Genomic DNA, 21,895 nt, shown 5'->3' on the forward strand with positions numbered 1-21,895 from the left:
CGGGAGAAAGCTCAATTTTACATTTAAACACACTGTAAGAAGAGCCGGGGCCTCATTACAGAAAAATGTCCAGGCTGCTTGTCCTATTTCAACTTAAGTTTCAAAAATAGAAAACAAACAATCTTACTTTACAGAAGCAACTCATGACTGTGTCCTGTCAGACATATGTTAACTTAAGAAACTTAAACTGTAAACTCAGTTCCTCTTTAACCGGCACTCATCCTCGCTGTCATGCCTGTATCTGTGTTTGGCATGCACTGCCTTATTAGGTTCCATACTCTTCAGTTAGAACACTTCTGTAAAAGGCTAAATTCTTATCTTAAATATAATTAGGAGACATGATTCAGTAATACCAAAAATACTAAATGTCATCCTGAACTGAGATAAGAAGTTTCTGTAATGAGGCCCCAGATCCATAATGTTCTAATTAACCTTGACGGAAGATATCAAACCTCAACTGAAGAATATTCTAACGGGCAGTATCTTTTTGAAGAAGGTCAGGCATTTCTCAGTGTGAAAGGTGAAGCAGCTGTTTTCTGCGGAGGCTTAAGAATGGGTAACTCAATCTGCTGACTGCAGCGAACACAGACACGCAGACAGTGAGAAAAACAGATATGTATAATGCGGTGATGGGTTGGGGTTGGCATGGTATTTCCAGCGTCAGTCACATAGGTGTTTTAATGAGGGGACCTGGGGCCTTGGAATAGTTTCGCTGACCCCAAAGTTTCATAGGGGGGGTCCTCACGCCTCAGCGGCCCCAACGGGGAACAGCTGCAACACTCCCTCTCGCTCACCTCTCTCTTCTCACATGACTAATCACAGCTTCTCTGCAGGGTTCAGGGCAATATCACAGAGAGGACACGACCGTTCTTCTCCCGGGGAAGTGAAACACACACCCTCGCACCCAACACAGGCCTGCTATTGTTCTGGCCCCTATTTCATCTGGTCCTACAAAAATAACTGGGCCGCCAAGATATCTGACCCAATGAGCGGAGGCTGGTCCATAAGGGAACTCTCACACGGTATTGTGCATAGTCTTGTTTCAAGAAGGTTTGGCCTGGAAAGTTTAATCATCCTCAACATAGAGGCAATTTAATTCTTCCTGAATCATCATTTTAAATCTCTGCAAACCCCAAAAATTACACAGTCATCATGAGCATTCCTTACCTCTCCCATAGAAGTACTTGTGGTAGTAGTATGCTCCAAGGTCGATGTGCTCAATGATGTAGCGTTTGACCTTCTCCCTGTGGATAGGCTGGTTTTCTCGAGGCACCTCTAGCACAGAGACTCCTGCATTGGTGCAGTGGGAGCTTAAAGATGATTCAAAAGAGCAGCTCTCTGACACACCACTGTAGTTGGCACTGTTGGCTCTGGAGAGGGAGATCCTCCTCTCGCCCTCACCGCCGATTTCATTGCGAAAGTGTGGACAGCTCAGCACTAAGTTGTTGCCCTTCCCGTCTCCCTCGTCAACATCCAAGTTCTCCTTAGGGTTCAAGTCCTCCCTGCTGCCCAGTGGTGACTCAAACAAGGGGGCATTCACATTGCTACATCCTGCTGCTCCGCCATCATTCCCTATTCCAGGTCCAGCTCCAGGTCCAGCTCCAGGTCCAACTCCAATCACTCCAGCAGCTCCAGGCCCTATTCCAGCTGATGCGGCTGAAGCCCCCGTAGTGGTGTTCTTCCTCTGGCTCAGGTTAGCTCTGCTCGCCACCGCCTCACTGATGTTAAAAAGAACGCTCTGGACATCATAGTGCGCAAAGCATTTCTGGAAGCTGAGCGGACGCCGGTCATCCTCTATTGAGAGCCTCAAGGCGTCGCTCTCGCTTTTGATGGTCCGCAGTTTCCTGAAGAGAAACGTCTCAGATGATTCTGATTTAAGACGCCTCATGAACGACTTCTCCCGCTCCCGGCTATAGAGAAGAGAGCTGTCTATGTAGTCGTAGCCTGGAATGTGGACTATCTCACCCCTGGCAATCTGGGCTGCAGTCTGCAGGCTGGGGGAGAGAGAGGCATCGCAGCGCAACAACTCAGGGAAACCCAGAGGCGGAATGCTACGGTGGTCCAGGGTGTCCACCCGGTAGCCCCGAAGCATGGTGAAGAAGCCATCTCCACTCAAGCCTTGGCGGTCAATGGAGGATGTGCTGCCGTATTCACGGTGCAGCGAGGCCCCAGTGTTTGGATTGACAGCATTCTGGTCCATTATGTCCTCAGAGTCAATGTCACTAATGGTAACATCGCTGTTGCTCCGTTGACGGATTGGATGGAGACCCTTCAGCGGGGAGTGGCTGAGAAGGTCACTCAGCGAGTATTTGTCGGAGTAGTCCACCTCCACACAGACTGCTTCGCCTTGCTCCAGGATTTCCACTGCGTGTTCCTGTTGGCCGTTCTGAAATACCGGTATCACACTCTGATAGTTGGGGGAAGGCCGTCCGTCCCATCCATCTTTCCTTGGTGGCCATTCGGTCACCCGGGCCCTGACGCCCATTTTAGGCATGGCTGGGGTACCATTTGTTTTGCCTGCGCCTTCAGGTTTCCCCTGCATGTTGGAGGCTGGTGGTCCCATGCTACTATTCAAGGCTTTGAGTTTCCTGCCAAATAGCTCCTCTGTCTGCATGGCTCTGAAGTATTCTTCTGGGCCTCCCACACTTCCCACAAGGTTTGATTTGTTATCCGTCACAGGGCTCAAAATACTCATATCCTGCTGGCAGACTCCTTGAAGAGCACACTTTCAGGACCCGTCTTCATTACATCATGTGATTTGCTCAGTGGTGAGTGGAGGAGGAGCCTCTTTCCTGAGTCAATGAGGCAGCCGTCGTCATAACTCACAGAAGGCGGCTGGCACAACGATCGACACGCAGCATTTGGATGTCAAGGACAAGTGTCTGAGGAGCGCTGAGGCACAGCGGAGTGGAGTCTTTTCTCACAGCGTGCCACCGATGCAGAACGACAGCTGGAAGATTTGGATCTGTGACACAGAAACAAAAACACAGAAGAAAATGTTAGTGCACTGAAGTGGGTTAGAGCACTTTAAAACATTTAAAACAGGGGAAAGCATTTTGCATTGCACCAAATGACCCGAAAACACAGCACATCCAGTTCAGCTATAAAAATCATCATCCTGCTGACCTAAATCTTCTGTTATCTCGTGATAAACTCCCACCAAGGTGTATGCAGGGCTGTATTACTTTTGGAACTATGTAGAGCATATCACTGAATACAGAAAATTAGTGAATTCGAGAGGAGCTGATGCCATTATGGGTTTATAACAAGATAGATGTATATCTTGGTGCTTCAAGCCAATGCCTAACAGATGGTGGTGAAGCAAATTACAGCAACAAGAGGCAGATGTTCAGCTAAATGTTCGCATGTACCAATATCTGATCCAACTGCTCGCAGCATCATCAAGCCTGCAAATTATACAGGAAGGATAGTTCTGCATATTCAACGCCAATGCCATTTTGCATTTTTATCTGATGTAGTTGGTTAGGAGGAAAAAGAACAAGGACACAATGAGGTAAACTGGCTATGGGGGGAAGTCCGGTCCAATACTGTTACAGAGTCAAAGTTTCCAAGTTTAGTCTTTCCCCTTGTTCAGTTTTGCTCTGCTGGGGGAAAATACACAGACAAAAGGCTGATATCAGCAGTTTTATTCATTAACCTGAACATCTGAGGACAGGGAGAAAGAGTGAAAACATTGCTCGGCTTGTCCTTGAAAAAGAGTTTCATTTCCTCCTGGGTATTTTAGATGTCAGATATACACAGGCTGCACACTCACATGGTTTCCATTTTTATCTGTAAGTTACATCCCTGTAAATCAACCATGTGTACAAATTTATGGAATAGGCGCCACATTGGCCATGCGCCTCCATCTACTGCGGAAAACGATTTAACACGGACAATGCAACTAAGAAACTGACAAACAAAGACTGTACTGTTTACTGACGCTGAAGGCAAAGCTCCAAGAGGAAGTGAGCAAATTGAGGAAACATAAGTAGATTCTTCTCTCATCGATCTCAACCAATGTTATTGGGTGTGCTGTGAGTCCAGTGGGAGAAGGGACTGAGGTGTTACACTGGATTCATTTCCTCAAACACTGACTTCTGCATAAAAGATCACACAACACCGTGCGCCAGTCGAGAATGTGACAGGGACGGATATAGAGAAATAGAGGGTGGCATGAAGACTTTAGGGTGCAAGAAATATACTGTATGTATGTAATTTAGTCTGTCTTATATATCAATATTTCTCTTGGAAAAGCTGACAAAAAGATAAAAAGAAAGATCTTTTTTAACAAAAAAACATTACATTATTGTGGAACATTAAATTGTTTCATTTCCATTTTTTTTTTAAATAAATGTCTATTTTTAATCCACCTTTTTTACACCGGTTGATTCCTGCATTTGGATTCTGCAGATACTGAAATGCATACCAGAGCTCACCAGAGCTCCTTTATCTTGAATATTATTATCATCAATATCAAATTGGATGTTGCTAGTATTATGTGTAAGGATACAAAAGACTTGCACAGCACTTCTTATTGAAAAAGCAACTAGTGAACTAGTTGGTGTTGTATGTTGAAGTTGCATTACTGGTCTGACCTATGCACATATCTTCAATAATACAACCCTGCCACTCCCCATTCTGTACTTCCATTGAAGGAAGTTTGCACACATAGAGCAGGGTTAAAAAGCCATCAGCTGCTGGGAGAAAATTGAAATGCCGCCCGCTGCAGGGGCAGCTAGCAGAACCTGGGTATAGTGGGGCAGAACCTCGGAGTCTATGGAGAGCTTTATCTCTTGTTGCATTTACTTCAGACATCAGCGTGTTGCTCTTTTAAATTTCTAACAGTGACAACTTTTCATAAAGACATTTTTGTATTAGATTGTCAAAAAATGGGATGGCAGCCAGGGTGTTGAGGCATTTTTCAGGGGTGGCAGATGCCTGCAGATCTGCCCCGGGACTGCTGCAAATCTTTCTACATTGACCTAAATGCGTTTTTCTTGTTCTGTGGCTTTGTGCCTCATTTCTCCTAGTACAGCAATCATGTGAAAACCCCACGAGTTATCAAATAAACCCTGCACATCACAGAGAACAAGGCTCCGAAGCTCTGGCTGTTTGCTTCAGTGAAGATGATAAGTCCTGTTAGAGCTTTCGTCTTTGGAAGGTTTCACTGTGAAAATGATAGATGAAGTTTAGGCACAGCGTCCCAAGCTGTGCTCCAGCTCTGTCCACTGGCCTTATGATAGCTTCTGTTTCCAGACAACTGTTTACATTTCTCTTTTGCTGTTAAGGAGGAGGATGAACTATTTTGGGAGGGAAATGTCGGCCACATCAAGATTAGCTACAAGCCACACTAGACCAAACACAGTCGGAAACGTCGTACTAATAAAGTATGCACCTCTGCTAGGGCCAAATACAGGTTAATGCATGCATGACCCAAATGTGTAGGAATAGACTGAAAATGATACTTTCTCAGTTACGTGTGCTGCCAAACTACCCACAATACCTCTCTCGCCCATTATGGGCTTGTCTGGTTATGAACACAACTTCATTCACAAGCAGTAAACTGCAGTGACTCTGTATTTAACACAAGGCGGAGAGAGGACAGAAAGACATTGTGTTGTGTCATGTGAATGTATAACGTAGTGACAAGACCCGTTCTGGAAAATATGTTTGTCGGTTGCAGTAGGCGAATGATGAATAATGGAATATTTGGTGTGCTGCAGCGTAGTGAACAATGACAGCATCTATATCTGAAAAGGCCAAAGTGGTAAAATTGAGTATGAAGTTGCTTTTGATGAATAAATCAATGAGCTCTGAAGTATAAGAACGGATTCTGGTACACCGTACTCAGTAACAGGCGAAATAAATGTGTAAATATGGTTGTACTTAAAGATGGATAACTTTGTCTCTGAATTGTTTGGTAATTGCAATTGATGACTTGACAAAGGTAAAAAGAGAGTACTAAATATCCAGCACCCGAAAACACCATTTAAGTTATCCCGTCACCACAACAAAGTTTCTTAAATTTACTGTAAATGACACATTTTTTTCCCCTATCATCTATCTCTTGGACATTTCCTTTATGTTTCTCCAGTCAACCAAAATCCGCCTCGGGGTCTGTTTCCCAGCCATGATGACAGGGAGCAGAGGTGACTATATGGCAGCCTGCTGACCGACACCCAAATGTCGCCTATTGACTGAACAATTAGAGCAAGTGACAGCAAAATGTGCCACCTGTGCAAACAGCTTTATCAATGGTGACACTCCAACAGAGGCTTTAACGGATGACTGAGAACCGGGAGAACAAAGGAACTGACATACTGTAATCTCAAAGCGTGACAACAACGCAGCATGAATGACTTTTCACAGTAGTCTGTGTGGAGTGGCTAAAAAAGATGGAGGGGTGTAATGCTGTCAATGCGGCAGCGTCGGGAGAAATTATTAGCATTATGTCATCGCGTCAAAGATGACTAAATGGACAAACATTAAGATATAAAGAGAACAAAAGATAGAGCTGTAACAACTGCCATTGAAAACTTCTATAGAGGTTTTCAAAGACGCTTCAAATGTCTCTCATCACATTTTATTGGGCCATCATCCGATAAAAATGTATTTTTCACTAAGTCGTGACTTTTGGTCTCTTTGGTTACTGGAAATCCTTGGATCACATCATTCGGAAACAATCCTACTCAGCCACAACTGGAATCTAATTCTGCAAACTGTCTAAGACTAATAATATTAGTGTAGCACAAGTGTAATTCTTAATTTGGATGGCATCATTAAAGGGTAACTCCACCATTTCACATTAAAGTGTATTTACACGACTTGGGGAGTACTTCTGCGTATGTAAAAACAAATAGTATAAAGCCCCTTTGTGGTTTCAGACAAAGCTGCATGTAACTTGATAAATTCCCTCCAGTGTTGCATTGTGGGCAATGTAGGCACAAGGTTTTTAAAAAGCAGTAAACTGCATTGTGTATGCAACAGTCACTGAGTGAAATCACTGGAGGCATTTTATCAGATTACATGCATGATTCCATCATGATTTTTTTCCATCAACAAACATTATTGCCTGAGAAAATCCACCAAAACTGTTGAAAAACGCCATGTCTTACAATGTTAAATATGTTTATCCGGATCGGCACCTTGATTGCTGCTCACAAACCAACAAAAACAACACAACAACAGACGTACAGAGATGATAACATAACCTCCTTGGCGAAGTTGAAAACACACAGAAGCAGTAGATCGCTATGTTTATGTTCATACTGTCCAGCCTCTCCTTGTTTATGTTGCTACAGGGGGTCAGGAAAGGGTGAACTGGCCTTTATTTCACATCTTGGACAGGACAGGATAAACCAGAGGACATGGTGGTCTGTGTTTCCCTTTCCTGTCTGCTATTAGTTACTTTCCCTGCGACAGTGATTAATGAACTCAGTTGTTTCAGTCCACATCTATCCCCCAACCAACAGAAAGTGCCCCGAGCTACTTGGTCAGCAGAATCTATCTATACCTGAAGGAGGCTGTTTTCTGTCCTCTCCTTTCAGGCTGTGTGTACATGGGAGGCAGCAGATGGAGGGTGGGCGGTCTGCTTGTCTAACAGCCCTTTATTACTGGAGTAATGCATCGCCATTATGGGTGTTTAAGACACAAGGCCTGGTGATCAGGGGGGAAGGGACGGAGAAGGAGAGATGGGAGAGTAAGACAGGCCTAATTACAGTAATGAACCCATTTTCTGTCTCTGATGTTCGATGGTCTGTCTTTCATCCCGGTTCATCTAGAGAGGAGTGGCCTAGCTTTTCTCGCAGGTCTTAAAATAATCCTGACATTGTGGCCTGATTAAAGGCCCAGCAGATATTAATACGCTGTCAGGAAAGTGAGCACGTTCCGTCCACCATCCTGGGATTAATAGTATCACTGATAAGCCGTCTCACCAGAGCAGGACACATGGCGAGATGTCGGCCATCTCTGACAGTCTCACTTCTCACTTCTACGACTCCCATACGACTGTCGCTGCGATCACGGACCCCCCGAACAAAGCTCTGGAGCGCCTTTTGTGGCAGCTCCTTTGCAGTTCTCCGAATTACCCAAATGTTTACAGTGTCAGGTAGATTAAAGTGGGTACATTCAGATACTTTGCTCCTCAGCTACTTGAGCTAAGAGTGAAATGGCGTTTTAATTTGAAGAAGAGATTTATGGAAATTAAATCACAACACAAGGATGTTCTACAAAACAGCGCTGCATATATTAACACTTAGGCTCTATTCGACGCCAGTTGCAAACACGTTCTGTGCACAACAGCATTGAGATTACTCCACCGAGAGACGACAGCACTTCAAGAAATTAGGAGCACACTGTATGCTGCTCAAAAAGCAGGGCCATGTCATAAATCCTTTAAAAACTACTCTGAGAGGAATGCCAAATCATTTGCACACCTGATTTAGACATAAGGTTACCTTTCAAAATATCGTATTGTGAAAGCCTGAACTAGAGGAGTTGCAAAGGTTGAGTAAATTGTGTGTTGAAATTGCAGAAACTCACTTAGAAGTCGCAATTATGGAGGCAAAATATCAAGATTTGCATGTGTTTGGCCGTTACAGGCACAATTTAGCTGTATGTTTCTGCCAGTGCACGATGCACCCGTTCTGCATGATTACAGAATACTATAATAACAGAGCAACCTGTTATTATACTATTCAGTACACTGGCAAGGCTGAGGCAAGAGCATCTAGTAGGTAAAAGATGAAGCAATTGTATGCAAGCTTTTCACTTCATTGAATCCTCACATTCCTCTAAAATGTGCCATCCTCCACGTTATCCATCCCAGGTCAAACATGTTTATTTAACCCCCACCAAGCTGCAGGGCCACTCTGAGCCCTGGGGTCACCACAGACCTGTGATTATAGACAATTATCTTTAATAAACCCTGGTGTAATTGAGCCGCATTAACGCTCCTCTGTTCTCAGCAAGCAGGAAATAGTAGCTGGCCGCGTCCCCAAGACGCATCGACCTCCAGAGCTGAGGCCAAGCCGTGATGCAGTCATCCTCTCCTCCCGCAGCCAAATTAGGGTGCAATGTGGGTTAGAGGCCAAGATGATTACACCAATTTTCCAGCTCATGGACTTCATCATATAGTGAGTCAGGCAGCATTACTATGTGAAGCCCCTCTCTGTGCATCCACAATCCCTTTTATTTCAGTTCCTTGCTACCTGCCCTCTCTGGCAGCTCTGCAGCCAGTCAGAGATTTGGATGCCTCACACTGACTGTTGTTCATCATTAACGCACGGGAAAGAAAAAAATCTGAGCGGAAAGCAAACAAACCTGAAGGCACGTTTGCTTATGCTTCGCTGCCCGCCATTTGATTCCTCAATAAACTCACAATAAAAACAATGAATCACATTCCATGTCACATCACACTCAAAGGCGATCAAATTTGCGCTGCACACTGTGTTAGTGTTTCGCCCTCTGAGGAGTTGATTTAAAACAACGTGGGAGCTCTGTTTTCAATCCTCTATTGTGAGCAGCTGTTCCAACCTTGCAGTGGGATTGGGAGGGGTGCATGCAATGGTTTTGGGCAGGATAGATATTAAATTCATCACACTTGCAGCCAAAGCATGAGGGGGTGTATGACTGCAACCAGACACGGGCATCTCCAATCTGATGAAAACATTCCTGTTTCCGCTTCACTGAAGCGATTCTTTACCTTAACTGGGTTAAAGCAGAGGAGATTGTGTGGTTAAGAAGAGAAGGGAAAGTGGTGGAGAAGGAAGAAAAAAAACAAATGGGAGTTTTGCCAAACCTTGCTCAAAGAGATTTGTGCAATTAAACCATACAACCAATTAATTGGGTGATGTTATCCTTGAGAGTTCATTACCGGGGCCTGGGAAAACTGGCATACCATCTTCCCCAAGAGCCTCCAAAACCAGAAAGGACACTGTGTGTGTGTGACTATGAAAGTATGGACCAAAGAAAACCAAATGCACCATTCAACTATTTCCTCTTTCATCTGCTGCTCCAACAATTCAACCTCACAACAGGGAGGAATCTCCCACCAACTGACACTCAAATTAGCACTGATGCTAAAGCCCTGCCATCAATGTCCAAGCCCAGCCCGTCCTCAACACAGCGATAACTCACTCCATCTGAGCCGGTAAGAACCCAATCATCTAACTCCACCCTCTCTTATTGTGGTCAGACCACCAACCGAACGCCCCGATGTGCCAATATTGCCTGCAGGGAGTAACGCTGAGATTTTAATGGCCAGTGTGAAAGGAGGGTCACACCCTCAGTGGGAGGTAAGGAAACCAATAAAATGAGTTCCAGCCAGCGGCCTTATCGCGTCTGATGTGTATGTATGAAGGGAAACTGACAGCAAACCACATCCAGCCTACTTTTCCTTTAAAAATACTCACATGGATGAGAATTTAACAAGATTTAGTGAGGTTGCATACGTAAAGAGCAACAGAATTAAAAATAATGCTTCACTAGTGATGGGTAGCGATGTGACAGCACCATCCCTTAGAGAGGATACAGGGGCCGACAGTCACATCTATCCACCATTTGACCACCTGTATCCAATCTCCTTCACGTCACTCTACTTCTATCAATATGAGCTCCAGTATACTCAATTTGAAATAAACTTTAGCACAACCCTTCGGGGCTGTTGAATACAGCTCTGTATGTGACTGGAGGTCAGTCCCTCCGTGCTAAAAACGATGGAATATGCAGAGAAATCTCAGAAACACAGAGCCAGAACTCCTGATGCTGAAAGTTGAGATGAATAGACGCACCAGTTCCATCTGCAGCTTAGAGTCGCAGCTTATGTTACAAGAGGGACAAGATGATTTAGAACCGGTCTCTGTGCTGCTCTGCAACAACAAAAAGCAGACAGCATGTTTGTTCCCTAAACTAAAGAGGAAGACTGAGTGGAGAGCTTACTCTTTTCTAACAACAGAGGAGCAGTACCAATGAGGAGGAAGAGTGTGCCAGCCGCTTTTATGATGTGCCAAAACAGTGACCCCAGCTATCACTCCAAGTCATAAACTTAATGTGATTTAGTTCTTTAATTACATTAGAAGTGTGTCGATATGTTTTTTTAAAGGTTTCTGTAAATGCTCAGCTGAGTTATATTACAAGTACTGCTTGTCTGATATAGGTATCATTAGGGGCATAGCAACAGCCAAGGACCACCTGCTTTTGTGGTAAAACTACAATAGCACTCAGAAGTGCGCATACCTCCACCATGGTCCAACAGTCCTCTTTTGTACTCATTCATAGATACCATCCACGTGAATATGCCAGATTGTTTTTCATCAGGAAACCATTAACATTTTTGCCTCTGCCAAGGAGCTTGTTTTTTATCGTCCATTTATTTGCTGGTTTGTTGGATTGTCAGCAGGATTACACAAAAAACTACTGAGCAGAATTGTGTTCACTTTTTATTTAACATTGCGAGAGGGGGTGTTTAAGACATTTTTGTTAATTTCTCATGAAATAATACATGAATCTTGACTTTGGGTGGCTTAATACAATAGGAAACTGCAGGGCCTTGGTGGATTGTGTGCTCTACTTAGTGCCATTCTACTTCCCTGATAAATTTACCATTTAAGTGTTGAAAAATGATGTCCTATCTCGCAATCCTAAAGAAAGTGAGTAAAAAATTGCTTGTCCAGTCCTTTTATCTGGATGTGCACTGAAAGTTAATGGGGTCTATTCTGGGCCGAGGCCCATTTCTTCATTCAAGTGTCGAGGAAATCTTTTCAGGTCTTTTTGTGAAATCCTGTGTAAGCCCAGTGGAGGCTTTTTATTTGTCACAAACCTGCCATATTGTCTTGAACATGGTAATTCTGTTTTTCAATGTCTAAAGTCCCCACATGTTTTACTACTCATGTGTGATCTCATTTCTCTTTGACTGCCCACAAATATGCACTGTCATTTTCGGGCTAAACTCTGGCTGGGAAAACAAAAGAGTGTCCTGTCATCACCACAGACCGTATTGACATGATCCAATTTACATGGCATTGCCCACAATCACACAAACAAACGCGATGAGCTCATAGCAACATGACCATGGGCATAACAGAGGAGACCAAGGGAAAACAGAGAATACTACAAAGGACAGGAGAGTGTGTGCATGCGTAAAGAGCAAGGGGCTGAACAGAGGCAGTTTCTGCAAGAGCAAGAGACGATTAAAGACTTTGTGTTTACATCTCAAAGCACACAGACCAAAGTTGACCCTACAGCAGAAGAACAATCAGAAGAGATAAAAAAGGAGGTCAGACAGCACAGAGTAAACACGCCGTCTCATCATTCCCCTGGCTCCGGGCCTCACAATGCACTGTGGGAAATGCCCACATTCACTAATGCCCGGTCAGTGCCCCAGGTGCACAGACTTATGGAGAACACAGTCTCTATCAAACAAGCAATGTAGTCCAACCTCTGGCATGAGTGCGGCTTCAAAAGAGACTCTTTTTTACTCCGTCTGCGTTTTGATCTATATAAAACTCAAGCAAAAGTCCTTTCAGCTGTTTCACTTCTAGACGGAGAGGAGCAGACAAGAATCTCTGCAAAAAGGAAGTGCATTCATACCTGAATAAGACTTCAATACTTCTATAGCAGTTGAGGAAAACTGAACAGCGTTCCTGCACAGATATAAGACAGACAACATCTGGAATAAAGGAGGCCACAGACAGATATAGCTTTGTGCTGAGTTGCACTGTCTGATATCTGTTCCTGTGGTTACAGAGCTTACCGGAGGTCACTGCCCTCAAACAGTCATCTCGCCACACCTCATCTGTCAACAGCTGCGCTCTCACGTGTAAAATTAAACAAAAGATAGCCGTTTGCTTTGCCGTGGACTTTGTGGTTTTTGGACTGGTGGTTATTTCCAACTGTTGTCTTATCGTGGAGACAGCTTACATGGACATGAGTCTGTTTTCCTACACCTGACGCACCCCCGGACTCTGCTCTGCTGCTTTGTGTTAGCTAGCAGTAGCTCCATCTGGAATACCTAAAAGCTCGGGGGTCACCCCGAGATCCGACTCCGCTTTGCGTGTTTCGGGGAACAGTAAGTATTTGCCCAACAGAAACTGCAAATGCTGAATTCTTTTCATTTCCTGCGCACATTCAATTCTCCTAATATATACCATATGTTGTGTTACAGACGGAGAAACGGGGGTCTGCCAGAAGAGTGGTTTGAAACATCATGACTGTGTATAGAGGCAGGGAACTGGGAGAAGGCAGAGACAGAGCTAATCTTATTATGTGTATGTGCACATATCTTTCATCTCCGTTTCTCTGGGAACATCAGTTGAGTCTTTGAAAGTAATTGATTGCATTGTGAAGCAGCTCAGCATGTTGTGATGCTTCACATGTATAAAGTTCAAATACTTCTGCGCCGAGTAGTGTTTTGACATTAAATATCCACAACAGATGTTCTGAAAGTGATTTAAGACACGACTCTTATCACTTGGTGACGACTGAGTCTGTTCATCAAGTCATTTGTCTCCGTATTTCGAGTGCAAACATGAAATGCACACCTTGCACTTAAGATCTGCTGTTTTCCAAATTCAGATGGCTGATAATGCATTAAGATGACAGCCGTCGATAAAATAAAATTACCACTGCAACTCTGGAATGACGACCTTTACGTGCCAAGATTAACATAATTACCTACAGCAATCCATCAAGCGGGAGCTTAACCGCAGTAACGGCTGATGGTAGCTCCAAATAATCACAGTGACGAGGTGTAGAGCCGCAAAGTTATGAAAAGAAAAGAACCCCTGTTCTGGATCTGGACTGAGCCTTGTATAAGACAGCACAACAGTGGTAGTGCAGGGGAGCGGCAGGCCTCCTCCTGGCTCCAATGAAAATGGGAGTCTCCTACCCTGATGCCCCGCCAACTGGCCGTCTGCCCAACGCCTGCCAGGCAGCACACTGCCATTGTCCTTTAGTTGTTTCAGGGTGATCTGAGAATTAAAATAGACAGGACAACAGATTTTCCCTGTTTATACACACAGAATAAAGAACAGCCACTGTGGTAAACACTCACCCAGAATGCACTGAGTTAAATTATTTAAGCGATGTTTTAAACCAGGCTAACGCAGTGTCCCATTTCTAACACAAAATTAATGAATACTGACTTATGGAACGCAGCGTTACTAGAAATGTGACTGGCAGTGCCACAGGAAGTTCTAACACGTGTGTCAGTTGATATTATGTAACAACCAGCGTTAATATCACACCCATAATACGCATGCATAGTTCTAGACATCTATAGAGGTCTCACAGACTGAAGCTCCTGTATGTTCCCAACAGAAGGAGACTGTGTTTGTTCTTGGCTGCTCCAGTGAAGCCCCACGAGCAGAGAGCACTGTGCTGTGGCCCTTCTCCAAAAGGGACCATCTGTCCCCCGAACTTGGCCTAGCCACACCAGGCCTTCGCTGCTATGGTGAGACAGAAAAAAAGGGACGTGCAGGGTTGATGTGGCCCAGCAGGCCTCTAGAATAAACCACCACCTATTTCCATCAGCACACATCCCCCCTCTGCTGCTTCCCAGCAGCACGCTGCTTGCCCTGCTACCTCCATACCAATGACAGCCTGTCAGCGGAGCACACTCTCTCAGGGAGAGGAGAGAAAGAGAACGGGGGGAGAGAAATGGTGAGAAGCACGCTCTCATCTCGCAAAAGCGAAGCTGTTAACAGAGACTTGAGGAGTTTAGAGAGAACGCTTTGAGAACATCCGTGCTCGCGCTTCTCTGCTGAGGTCAGCGGGAGTGCACATTGTCACATTATCGCTGCAGAGTAGGGAAGTAGGTAAAGACTGAGAACCTAAACACTAAGGAACACACATCACGCATCATTCAGGAAGCAGCATGTACACATGCTGACCAGCAGGACGACTTCAGAATGTGTCAGTGTCCTCTTATTCACTTTGGTAGTGCTCAGTTTGTTTTCAAAGTTTGTTTCTCACACAGAAATCTCAGAGATTTGCCTTAGAGTGACAATTTGGACTTCTTGGCAGCAGCTGGGAGCTCCACAGCTGACACAGAGTAAGGTTTAGTCAACTGGGGGGGATGTGTGGGGAACATAACTTGAGGGAGGACAGGAGTAAGCACAGATACACGGATGAATCACTCTTATATGCACCTCGCAAGAACTTTCTGTGCTGTGTCTGCCATAGACACACAGTCACCAATTCCCCCTCGGTATACACCACAGGCTAGACCACTCCTCAAACACAAAAAAAGACTTATTCTGCACATATGTAAGGTCAACATTAATTATTTAACATTTAATTTTTTTTCCATGATGCCATTACATGACAACCAACACCAAAGATCAACAGTTGCCATTGCTCACCTGATTAAGAGAGTCCTATTTCATCAGAGCCATAAATCCTGAGAGCACAGGACACAAAGCCCCGTGAGCCACTGTGGTAATGAGCTCACTATGGAAATGCTATCCAAGTGCATTAAATCCATCAGCCACTTGTTGAGAGAAAGCTGCCACACTTCACAGCAAGAAAGCCCAGAAAACAAACAGCTCTTCCTCCTTATTCCCTTGGTTTCTTTATCCAATAACTAGTTTGGGGAGAAAATTAAGAGAGGTGGAAGAAAAAGAAGGAGAGAATAAAATAAGGTTGAGTCTAGCGGCCATCGGGGAGTCAATTTGGGGGAAATGCATACAGCTGCCGCTTAATGCACGCGGCCTTCTCCCTCCCCCTGTGACAAAGCCACCAACAGAATGAATGGGACCGCGGCATTAGCATATGTAAGGGAAAGTAGGTGGCTGTGCTGGGCGGGGGGAGAAAGACTGCTGGGAGTTGGTGGCAGGGGGGAGGGGGTGGACCGTGACATTCAGAACTTCTCTGGCTGACAGGAAGGACGGGTAAAAAGAGGGGGAAAAGCTATTGTTCCCGGGAAAAGATGCCCAGGTCAAGCCTGTGACCTTAAGTTTCTTGCAATGGCTGACATTTGGATCGGCAGGAGATGGAGGGATCCACTTATCCGTTCTCCATCCTATGAACTGCAGCCAGGTACAAAGGTCTGTCCAACAAACACAGCCAGCAGCAACCATGACCACCTTAAACACACGGAGATAAGAGGAGAAAGACAGAGCCCGAGAAGAGAATTGCCCTTCTTTCAAAACTGATAATCCCTCGAGCCACACGCCATATGCTGAAACGGCATATTTTTTACCTTCGGCAGACAGGAGGGCTGGGAGAGGCTGTGATGGTCCTGAGAGCAAGGAGGGAAAAAAATGTATGACAAAAGGTCCTCATCTCTGCAGGGCGCTACTCTCCGGTGCTTCACTGCAAACAGCTGTGGGTTTAAGGGCCGACACACTGTAAGCCAGAGAGCTAGTGCCACCAAAGCCTCACTGCAGTTTGTTTAAGTGAAGCTTTTATCACGAGATGTGAGGCAATGCATCAAAGGCTGCAGCTGACAGCAAGCTGACCACTAACATTCATGCACAATCTGCATCTGAATGGCAGGAAGTAAGTAAGTAAGTGAGGCTATTTAAAAGTTGAAACTGTAAAGGTTTGCTTGCTTTTGCTTTGTGCTGGTGTGGTAAAGCAAAAGAAAAAAAAAGATATCCGGTGAAAACAACAACTTTCAGACAGTGAGTGGTGCCGCTTTCAACATTTTAGCATTCTTGTATGCATTCTTTAAACATTTAGTTAAATATCCTGGAGAGGATACGTGTGCAGGGGTTACTAGTTATAGAACATTCATTGAAACTTTCTTTGGTTACATCAATTTTTTACTTATGAGAAGTTATTTCCTCTTATACAAACACAGGTCAGCTGTTGTCTCCGTGGTCACGTTTACTACAACACTGGGTATTTTTTAACCATTTCAATACTCAGTGTACGATACAGCCATAGCAGCTGCGCTTTCTCGCTCTCTTTTCTGACAGCAATGTTGACACAAACACCACTGCAGTGCCCACTGAAGTATTTAAGATGATGATGGCACAGTAAACTGCTGTTGACAAGTGTGTTGTGCTGTTGTTGGCCCAACAGCCATCTGTAATTCTCAAAGCTAAAAGTAATCCCCCTCAGAGCTATCAGGCCTGAGGAATCTCAGACAGCAGACATACTATGGTCAGAAGTAATGTACTTGGATGCTGAGGTACTTAACACACAGTACACACGCCTTATTAAACCAGTCTTTTAATAAAAAATCCAACATGTTAAGGCCTTAATATAATTATTGTTACTCCCTATGGTATCTAAAGTTGACATTTCTCCAGGTATTCAAGTTAGAAACTCCAGTCACATGACAATACTACTTTGAGGTGTTCATCTTTTAACTGAAGATGTCAGGCATCATTGAGCTGTGTCAGCTGTCATTACACGTTGAATCAGTTGCCGTTTGCTGATGCCAGTTGTTTAAATTCAGTTTGGTGTGTCTTGGCCCTGACATGGAGTTAGTGTTAGGGATTGTGGTTCAAATCTTTGGGTGTGGAGACCTATAAAACCATTCTTAACAACCACTGAGACACCTCTAAACCAGGCACTTGTAACTACTGCAGAAGAGCTGCATTATCACCATCTTTCATAAGTGCACTGACTGAGCTGTGAAACCGGTTATTTCTGAGAAAGTCAACCTTCCTTGGACACATAAAGGCTAAATATAGAACAACTCTGCGAGGTAATTGAGTTGTGATGACATATCTCTCCTCCTGTATAGTGCAACATAACTGAGTTCCAGGGGTCTTAATTGGGAAAACACTAAACAGTGACATTGTAACCACTTCCTGACGACTGCTTTGCTCTCCCTGTTTCTAGTTGGAGGTAGGAGCATGTTAATAGCAGGAAATGACAGACTTTAATCTAGCCGAATGAATGGCACCAAGTACAGGTCTGTATGCCACAGTCGGCTTTGATCTAGCCTCTGCAGGCAGGTTCTCAGCTTTGATTGGAGTTGAGGGGAAGGAAAAGAGTTTTATTTGAAGAGTGGGAAGCCCCAGGAGGTAACACTTAGCAGTTCTTGTCACTGCATCCCAGCAAACAGACAAACTATTCATCGACCTACACACATGTGCAGCAGGGCCTGTGGAGAAACACACAATCCCACAAACACCGCTCGTTTGCACATGGACGGCCGGGTCTGACGGGTAATTTACATACCAAGGGTAGTCATTACACAAACGGATACACATGCAAAATGACCTACATTCACAAACACTTCAAAATGTTCTTTCACAGCTCATCTTTCAAATGCTGTGGAGAGTTTGGACTCATTTAAAGAAATATACTGACCTTTTCCCAGTTTCCTGTTTCTATGCTAAGCTAAGCTAACGTCAGACACCCCTACACATGGTAAAACAGAGCACGACCATGTTTTTTCATAAATTAAATATGCCTGTTTTTTTTAAATAATGGATAGTCAAGTTAAATATTTTACTGCAGTGAGTTTATGTGGTTGATGTTTGGATCCTCCCCAAAACTGAAAACAGGGACAGCATCTGCTTTATCACATGTGTCTCTGGAAACAATAATCACAAAATTTCATTACCAAATTTAGACTGGATGTTAACAGACATGTATTGCATACAATGAAGCAACAATTTAATAAAAACCTTTGTCCATGTTTCAAAATTCTACATTGAATTCCTGAATATACTCCAAAAAAGATGCAAACATGGACAGCTGTGGACATCATGGAGCTTGGAGGACATGTCCCACACATGCTGACGTGTTCTGTACACTGTTGTATTGTAGTGGTCGCTGTCACAGCAAATTGGAGGGAGATGGATGACTGTACGGAGCCTATGTATGCACCCATGATGAGTAAATCTATGTCTCAAGGACCCTCACGCAATCACGGATGTGGAAAGTAAAAGTCGTATAAAAACACACACATGAATTGTGGATGGAAATTGAACAGGAAATTAAGTATCCACTTTTTAAATCAAATAGTACATTAAAACAGTCTGGCTCTCCTTAATTTAAATGTACCAAAGACTTATCTTGTCACAAAAGTAGGTTTTGGACTATTAACTTCACCGTACAATGTGGCTTGCCCTTTTCTTCTGTTGGCTGCATTGTTTGTCCTTGCAGTAAAGATGTGTTGGATCTTACGCTTCTTATGCCTTTTCATACATCACTGGTTCCATTACTTCTTCCATCAACCTCCAGCCTTTCCCCACAGGACTCCTAAGCGCTGTCTTGTTTGGTGATGGCTTCGGCCATTAGGTACATGGCTGTGAGTGCATGCTGGTGGATGACTCAACTCATCCAGACTGGTACCTTGACACCCTCTCTCATTCTCACTCTGGCCAAACGAAATGCATGTGTGACGCCTGGCAACGGGCAATGAATATATTCCTCAACAGCAGCATACACAGACGTGTATGAAACGTACTGCATTTTGCGTAAAACAAGAGCATTAGCATTGTACAGGACTTTCTTTTGGAGATGCTTGACTGTGGTGCCAATCTTTCATGGGACAAACTGTCAAGAATGCACTGTAATCCATTACCTGTGCGAAGCCTGATCACAATAAGTGTACACTCAACATCATTGAAAAATATATATTATATTTTCTGTGCAGTGCAACCAATTCCTTCTGAAAACAACCCAACATTTGTCATTCAACGGTCAACCTGATAAGTCAACCCAACTCAGCATGGTGGTGTGGAAGAAATTGAGGCTTGCTTCATAATTACAGCACTGAACAAGTCGAAGCAGCCCGATTGATTCCACCAGGGGACATTTCATAATCACCAAGAACCAAAGGCACCTGTATCCGCTCAGATCAAGCTCCCTTTCATGAGGGTGTGATGATAGCCAGGATCCATTTGTGATCCATTTGCCATCCAGTATCTTTAAGGCCCCCCACACACAGCCCAGACTCAAACCAACGGCCAACTGCCTTCATCCGACCACTCCGTTGCCTCTCTTTGGCCCGTTCGGCAGAAAAGTTGCACTGAAACACACCGCCTCGACAGCTGCCAATTACACAGTAGCGTGTACGTTCTGCGCTTGCACGAGATGCAATAAGTCTCCTTAACATCGGGTGGCACTAGTCTTGTGCCAGGAATCCAAAACATGAAAATGGGAAATGACAGAACGGAGTGCATAGAAAAACAAAGCGCACACCAAAGAGTGCAGCGGCGCACACAGAATTCCGCCCCTCCCACACTCCACGCTGATTCGCTAGCACACAACCAATCAGAGTATCCAATGGCTCAGACGGCCAGCAGCCTACGTTCTCAGACTTTGCAAGTTGAATCGGAGCAGGCGCTCTCTACGCGGTTCCAAAAGCTTCCAACACAGCTGAACACACCAAACAGATTTGTTCCCGAACTCGACCGAGTCTCCCCAACCGCTTCAGATGGCCAACGGTTGGCCTGGTGTGTTTCAGGCTTTAGTCCTGCTGATAACAGCATGCTTTGGTAAGACAAGTTCTTCCTTAGTTATGCAGAGTGGCAGAGAAGTTGTTTAGGGAAATGGCCTGTTCCTCCCGCAGAGAGGAAGGGGGGAGCAGCAGCTGGCAGCCAACAGGCAAACACAGCATCTCCGAATGTCAATTCTCCCCTATCCACCCCCTTCCTTTTTTATCTCTCTCCAAATTCTCTCCTCCTCTCAGTTTGTTCGGTATCTGTTGTCTAAATTCATCAGAGAGCTGGAGTCTGAACTGCCACCACTATGCCTCCCATGCCACTCCATCAGGAAGAGAGAGAAAGAAGGGGGTCGTGGGCACATGAGGTGAGGGGGTGGAGAGTAAACAGTGGCTTTCGCATCCCTCCATGTTGTTGCCAGGCAACTTTTTTCTGCATATGACAGCCTTGAGTGACAGCAGACCTCCCTTCAGAACAAAGAGGGAGGGAGAGGAGAGGAGCAGAGAGCAGCACACAGATGAGTGGTGATCTACTGAATACGGGACAGGCACATTGTCGTCGGGTTTCGAGCAGCACAAAGCAACATTATTAAACATTTGAACAAAACCACAATAGTCTAGAAAAAGGGTGAGGCAGGCTAAGGAGAGCAGTTCCCAATTTAGGGGTCAGAACACACTGAGGGGTCGCAAGATAAACATGAGGGGTCATGAGATGATGAACAGAAATGTGTGCTTCTAATTTTTGCTGTTTTCTTTTCAAATTACTTGATAATTTTACCCTTCATGGCCTCTAAAAACTGTTCAATTAGGCCAAGGAGACTACTCTCAGGCCTTTGGAGGTCTTTATGGGTCCAAAACTTTCTGCCCAAACTCGAAAGACCCAAGCAATATACTAGCCAGAACTGAACTGGACCAGTCTATCACCAATGAAGAAGTGAGAAATGCTAGACACAACCCCAGATGGGAGAAAACCTGGTCTGCACTGATTTCTACTAGTTATTAGCCGTCTCTAGTGTGCCTGATAAAGCATATGGACATATACAATCCACCCTCTTTGCCAAACAAGGTCAAATGTAAATTACGTTTGTTTGTTTTGCTTCTCTTGCTGGTTGAAAAACCATAGCTAATACACTCATCTATCTATAATACACGGAATCTCTGTCTGTCTGTCTGTCTGTCTGTCTGTCTGTCTGTGTGTGTGTGTGTGTGTGTGTCAAATATCTCTGCGGATTAGGATCAGACTGACCTGAGACTTTCAACATGGCTGCTGTGTGGTTCAGTGGCGTGCAATTTAGCATTTGCTTGGACTGCAATGATACCGTTAATACATTATTTCATAAATGCTTTACAAATTCCATGAGCATTGTCCACCGGAGCCACTACAGTCACGTGCGCACCAGAGCCAATCACTGCACACAGTGGCCACGCGCGCACCAGAGCCAATCACTGCAGAGCTCAAGCCCACGACATACCTGAAGAAACAAGCGGATTTATACCTGCAGCGGTGCGAGCTCGACCAGGATTTTGCCGGCGGTTTGGTTC

General features: G+C 44.6%; 1 protein-coding gene across 9 annotated transcripts in view; it reads right to left on the reverse strand.

Annotated features, from left to right (window-relative positions):
- LOC115596462 (signal-induced proliferation-associated 1-like protein 2) overlaps positions 1-21,895 on the reverse strand; it is a 90,247-nt gene that overhangs the window by 52,187 nt on the left and 16,165 nt on the right. For 7 of the 9 annotated variants that reach the window (XR_003986907.1, XM_030441597.1, XM_030441598.1 and 4 more), the window contains exon 2: positions 1,168-2,965. Coding sequence is in view for 8 of the 9 variants with exons in the window: in XM_030441597.1 (XP_030297457.1) it covers positions 1,168-2,695 (1,528 nt within the window). In the remaining variant the exon portion in view is untranslated. Of the gene's footprint in view, positions 1-1,167; positions 2,966-13,888; positions 13,971-15,362; positions 15,667-21,895 lie in introns of those variants that run through there. The other 2 variants (XM_030441594.1, XM_030441596.1) reach the window with 2 other exon arrangements.

This window comes from Sparus aurata, chromosome 15 (genome assembly GCF_900880675.1).
Source record: "Sparus aurata chromosome 15, fSpaAur1.1, whole genome shotgun sequence".
NCBI lineage: Eukaryota > Metazoa > Chordata > Actinopteri > Spariformes > Sparidae > Sparus > Sparus aurata.